The sequence below is a fragment of the Microchirus variegatus genome (assembly GCF_963457635.1).
Source record: "Microchirus variegatus genome assembly, contig: SCAFFOLD_116, whole genome shotgun sequence".
NCBI lineage: Eukaryota > Metazoa > Chordata > Actinopteri > Pleuronectiformes > Soleidae > Microchirus > Microchirus variegatus.
In genome coordinates this window covers 30988-37388 of record NW_028154667.1, presented here as the reverse complement: position 1 = coordinate 37388, position 6401 = coordinate 30988, and the positions used below count along the sequence as shown (strand labels likewise).

Below are 6401 nucleotides of genomic sequence, written 5' to 3'. Positions count from 1 at the left end.
AGATCACGCTGTGCTGCCTGCCAAAATGCAGGGGTGCCTCTGATAGGTTTAAGAAAACGATAACCATCATCAAACTCTAACAATTTCCTTAAAGATTCCTCATTATTTACTACATCTTTAAGTCTCTTAGGAACTTGACTTCCTTTCCCTTTTCTCAAAGCTATGGACACATTTGACACAACTTGCACCAACTCTAACATGAACTGTGCATAAAAAATATACTCTATATTCTGTGCAAACCTGCCATCAGCATGAAGAATTCGATTATAAAAATAACGCGACATTGTCAAACGATACACTCTATTGTCATGAAACACATAAAATCCATGTGGAAACAAGCCTGGAAAACATTTAGCTTCAATTTCACGATTAGAAAGTAACTTTACTGGGCTGTTACCTTCTGCTGGAGCAAGATTCAAAATATTTGTATCAAAGTATTGATCCAAAGCTTCTTGTCCAATATCTACAGGCATGAGACAAGTGTCTTGAAACATACAATGTTGCTGCTTGTCATGCAACAGCTCATCATCATCTTCAACAACTTCAGCAGGTGTTTCATCCTTTTCTACATTATCATCATTCCTAGCCTGTTGTTCCCTACAAAACTCATTCAACCACTCTTCATTAAAATCTACATCTTTATAGTACTTATTATTTTGTTTTAAATACAACAAAGCTTGCCTTATGTGCATTGTATCAACAAATTGATACTTATAATGACCTTTATATGTCAACTTGCGCTTCAGTTTAACACGCAACAAAGACCCTTCCATGTTTGAACGAGGAAGCAAATTATTGGTGTCAACAATATTTGCTGGTACACAGGTCACCGGTCCGTGTACACCATTCTGTCCTCCTTTAGGCAATGCCAACACCTTCATAAATGGTATATTCATTGCAATCAAATGCTGCTCTAAACTATTTAAACAAGCCAATTCAGGAGGAATAGGATAAACACCTAAATTATTGAGAGCACTCTGAGGAGGAAACACCTGTCTTTTAATCTCAGAATGACATGCATGACAAATCCACAACTGCCCTCTAGGTGACTCCAACATTTGACATGGTTTGACACAACTGTCATTGCATGTATGCAAATATTTCTCTAAAATACATTCATTTGCAATGACTGCCATCTTTGCTGTGTTATTATAGTTACTTTTTTTACATCTCAGGACCTGATGTTTAAACAACGACTTTTCACACACAGAACATACAAAATATGGTCCATCATTAACTTTATCATCAAACTTTTGCCTTTCTAAATCAAAATCCGCTGCCTTGTTTTTTAATTGTTGCCTTTTTATTTTGTTATCTGCTTTAACATGCTCCTGAAAAGTTGCATTACTGTGATACTTATTGACACTAGCTACCTTTAATTTTTGTCTGTGAAAATCATCTAAACGATATTTCAATTTACTCATGTTTTTTACTTTATCACTAAACGCAGTATCTGTCCTATATTTTCTTTTACTCATGTCTTTCACTGTGTCTCTATGCCCACTATCTGTCCTATATTTTCTTTTACTCATGTCTTTCACAGTGTTTCTATGCCCACTATCTGTCCTATATTTTCTTTTACTCATGTCTTTCACTGTCTCTCTATGCACACTATTTGTTAAATATTTTCTTTTACTCATGTCTTTTATTTTTCTTCTATGATTTAAAACTTGCTGGTATATTAATGTACTCCTAAGCTTGACTTTGCAACAACTTATCTCATCTTCATGATATCTATTTTTAGCCCTTTCCTGACGTTTGACCTTATCTAAAATGTCTACTGTATATTTAACTTTGTTTTGCAAGACTCGTTTCCTTTTAAAAAATGTGGACAAACAATCATTACCAGTAGTTACTGTTGTTTGAGGTTTTACTTTAATGTGTTGCCTCAAATTGTAGCCTTTTACATTTTCACTCATTTTGCAATAGCCATAACAAGTCTGTGTCTTCGCCTGATAAACACAAACAACAGTCTCATAGTGGTTACCATTAACATTTTCAACATAGATTGCCTGACTAGTTGACTTACTATTAGAATTATATTCAAGCCAGCTATTATTAATATAAGTAAAAATGGAAACACCAAAACAATCTGCAGCTGCCTGAATCTCAACCTCTGTGGCCCAAATATCTAGTTCATTCATCCTTGACTTACTGATATATTCTGTCACAGAAGAAAAACCACTTCGCAAAATACTCTCATAAACTGCGACATTATCTAATATCTGCTTAACTACAGCTAATCTAAATATTTTATGATTCTCTTGTGAACCAGACACTGTTTGACTGACTGCTCTAAAAAAACAATTGCCATCAGCAACTATGTTGTCCTTTTTACATGGAGCCCCCAACACACCTGTTTTAGAAGACACCAAATCAACTTTCTTGAATACAACATTTAACTTTTCACATATAGATTGAGCTACATCATTACAAAGAGGGTCAAAAACTAACTCATTTACTTGAACTGTACCAACAAATGATACATCTGAATCAACTTGTTCACTTTCTTTAAATCTCTTTGAAGAACGAGTACACATTGGTACCTTGTAATTTGTACCAACTTGAGTGTCTTTAACATTAACATGTACACCAACAATCTCAAACAGCTTCATTGACTTTTTCAACCCTGCAGCCAAACAACTCAAATGCTGAATCAAGTGTTCAAGACTACTAAAAAACACAACAACACTCTTCCCTTTGGGATCCACCATCCCAAATGCACTGCGTGCATGTGAATCAACAATAGCAAACCGTTCGCCTTCCCTAATAATCCCACAAGTACTGGAAGACAATGTGAAAAAACATGTATCATATTCCCTACACATCTTTTCCAAACCATCCCTCAAAGTTGTGAGCACACATGCGTCAATAAGCTCTCCCTCAACTACATCCACATTTCCACTCACTATGTCACCATAATCAAACTCATAACTATGGCCATCTCTATCTAACTGCTTTGGCAAATCTGGAACACACGGCTTAGAGTACCCGCCACTAATTGCTTTATTGTCACGCAAAGATGTGTAGATCATGTCACCAGAAATTACAGCGTTGTCCAGATCATCCGTTTGCCAAGAAAACACACTCTTGGTCTTATGCTTTGCCATGGCAGCTAAACTTACTGCCATACACTGCAAACCTCCATATTTAAAACGACGGTGCCCCTGATGAAAGGATCCCCTCACACAACCCACACCAAAAGTTAACGGCAATGTCTCAGAGGAACCAAAGGAAATGGCAACCTCACTGTCTGTGTCAGAAACAAGTGTGACCTGCTCTACACCTGAACTAAGAGTGTCAGTAACATCAGTTAGTGACAAAAAGTCAGAACAGCTTAAAGCAACAGACTTACTTTGACTTAAATCTGGGGAGCTGTTCAGAGCAGAGCACGGAAGATCTTTAGTAGTCACAGGACTGGCAGATGAGGGTCCAGGTATCACCTCCACAACATCAGAAGTTGTCACCTCCTACAAAAACAAAATAATTGATTTACCAAAAACTACTACAAATAAACTTAATCATTATGTTAAAACTCCTTGATTTTAAAATTACAACAAAAGTGTTCACAAACCTGCTGATGAATAGTTCTCTTCACGAAACCAACACACCTGCGTGGACGCTCCACAAGGACCATCTCCTGAAAGAAAAAACAGATAAAGTTGTTACACATATAAACACAGCTGTAATTAAACATTTAGAACAAGTTGTACTTGTCATAATTGAACAACTACAAACTCATCAATGAACAAAAAAATGTTTATCAAGAAGAAACCAGAAAACTTTACATGACATTTACAATAAGATTAAATAAAGTCTTAACATATTCCATTCATATATAACTACACTTACCCCTGCAGGCTTGGGGAGTTCAGGCCACTCTTCTACCTCATCCACCTCCACCTTAGACTGATATAAAAAACACATAAGAAAACATTGATATAAAACTCTTACAATTTAGTACAAAACACTAAAAATATAAATATAATAACTTGTCATACCTTCTGTTTTCTACAACTCTTCCTTGGAGAAGGGCTCCTCGGACGCTTCACTCTCTAACAAAAGAATTTTTTTTTTAAAGGAAATACAGTTAGATAATTTCAACTGTCTTGACAGTTTATTTTTACATATTTAATCAACACACTTTGCATGCACATTACCATTGGTCTCTTGACAAAAGTACTGGACTCCTCCTGATCAAGATTGCTTGGACAAACGCTGTCCATCAACTCCAAAATAGGTGGGCTGAACCAGATACGAGTCAAAGGAACGGAGCATTCCTTAAAACACAAAAACAACAACTTTTAATGAAAAATTATTTTGAAAAACCAAAGGCATGAATCAAAAACAAATTCAAAACATACCCTGAGCTGAAACTTCCTCTTTAAAGGTGGCGAGTTCCTCCCCTGTAGTAAAAATATCATTTTTAAACATATACATTTAAAATGTGTGCAGTAAATTGCTTAGAAAACATTGTAATTCACCAAACACAAAATGTGCAAGTCATTTACCGTCCTACGTGGTTTAACCAGCTGCCAATCCAATGGGTTGGGCTGTGGACGTGTAGAGCGGACCTTTCCCCTCACAACCACCCTCTGAACCAGACGAGGAACAGGAGCCACTGGTGACGGTATACACTCAATCTCAACTGGATCAGACACCACTATCTCATTACAGGAAATCTCACATAGCAATGTCACCAGCTTACTCATCCCAGATCTGTCACTAAGGTGCACCTGCAAAAATATAGAAAATCAAACAAGAATTAATACAATATTGTTACTATGCATTTTCTGGAACACAAAATTTGCATATGAACTTACACCATCATGACACCACAAGTCTCGCTGGCTAAGAGGAAACTCCTTTGCAACATGGTAGTACTTCACACCTAAACAAAAATAAACATGATTAGATAATATCTAATTACATCATACTCAATTTAAACACACTGAAAGAGATACAAATTTTAACTGATTTAGCTAGACTCCAATAAATGAAACATGCAAAAACTATTAAAGTTAATTTTTATAACAAACCCATGCATGCAGCAACACGATGAAACTCCTGACGAAACAACTCCTGTTGGTTCTGCTCCACAGTCCGGCGTGTAGGGAAGTCCAGAACACACACCTATAAATACATATACAATTAAAAACTAACAAATTACATATGACATTTTACACATCCATTGAAAACAAAACATCATCTGCAACAGCCTATAAAGCCACACCCATTACATCATTGTGATTAAACAAACAGAGAATATTAAAATGACTTGCCTTTGGAAAACGAGACAATGAACTGATAAGAAGATCCTTGAAATCCTCTGAAGACTGAGCAAAGGTCCTACTGCCAGTCAGATTGTTACTGGGGGCAAGAACACAGACAAGATCAGGTGTCCTAGAAATATCTGCATTTACCAACTCAGTCCTCAGGTCCTTGGCATCAGCTCCTGGTGTTGACATGTAACCAAAGTAAAGTTCCTCATGGGAAACTTTCACATGGCCATCCACAATGGCACGCAGGTGGGAATCCCCGATGAAAAGAACAAACTACAACAATAAAAAACATTATTTCAGAACATGTCTAATCATAATAATGACATAATCATGATACACATCAATCATTATGTTTGTAAATACAACAACATTACCTTCTTATCAGGCAACTCCGGAGGGATGATGAGCTTGTGAGCTTTCCCAGTCCAAGATGATCTTGGCCAACTACTCACACGATGGCGATAACCCATACCTCGACCTTGTTTAAATAACACAAAACATTAATATAGAAGTACACATATTTCTAATACATTGCAATATCACACTAATCACATGCAATATATTGAGATAAGCACATTCTTCAAACAATCTCAGAAACCACTTCATGAGAACAAATGAATACATACGTGACGGAGCAGGGGCTGGTGGTGGAAAGCGGGTGGTTGGAACCTGGGGTGCAGACGCAACCACAGCTGCCAGATGTTCATCCACGGCTGCCAATCGCTCCGCCATCTTCTTCTTAGAAGCAACCCTACGATTCTGATTCTTCAAACGCGGCATAGCAACTACCTTATAGACTACAAAACTCAAACAAAATCAGTGCAGTATATAACATAAACACTTGTATTAAATGTTAAAAAATTGTTTAAAATGTTTTAACTTAAACCAATTCCTGTTCCTCTGTGATGTTAGCACTGATTCAATCAACTGCAAAATAAACAAATGCAATAGTAAAAACTACAATTATAGCAACCACAAAATATCTGACAAACATTACTACTCAATATACACACAACTAAATTACTCACAAATCTTAAATTAAAAAAATACAATCAAAAACACAACCAATTTAACATACAAGATTTAATTGACTGACACAATTGTCATTATTATTTATTT

The 6401-nt window shown here is 36.3% G+C and overlaps 1 protein-coding gene and 1 long non-coding RNA gene across 2 annotated transcripts; both read right to left on the bottom strand.

Annotated features, from left to right (window-relative positions):
* Positions 1 to 3357: 3357 nt before the first annotated feature.
* LOC310944082 lies at positions 3358 to 3890 on the bottom strand. Its single transcript, XR_014593123.1, has 3 exons — positions 3853 to 3890; positions 3575 to 3640; positions 3358 to 3470 (listed from the first exon to the last, which is right to left on the bottom strand). It is a non-coding gene; the product is annotated as an uncharacterized lncRNA (long non-coding RNA).
* Positions 3891 to 4197: 307 nt separating this feature from the next.
* Positions 4198 to 6197, bottom strand: LOC310944081 (uncharacterized protein; the record flags this gene model as incomplete). The annotated part of the gene is made up of 6 exons (XM_083910914.1): positions 5909 to 6197; positions 5657 to 5760; positions 5283 to 5555; positions 4520 to 4736; positions 4365 to 4406; positions 4198 to 4280 (listed from the first exon to the last, which is right to left on the bottom strand). Exons 1-6 carry the CDS (start codon positions 6060 to 6062, stop codon positions 4198 to 4200), a joined length of 873 nt encoding a protein of 290 aa, XP_083767040.1. The 5' UTR covers positions 6063 to 6197.
* Positions 6198 to 6401: the final 204 nt, after the last annotated feature.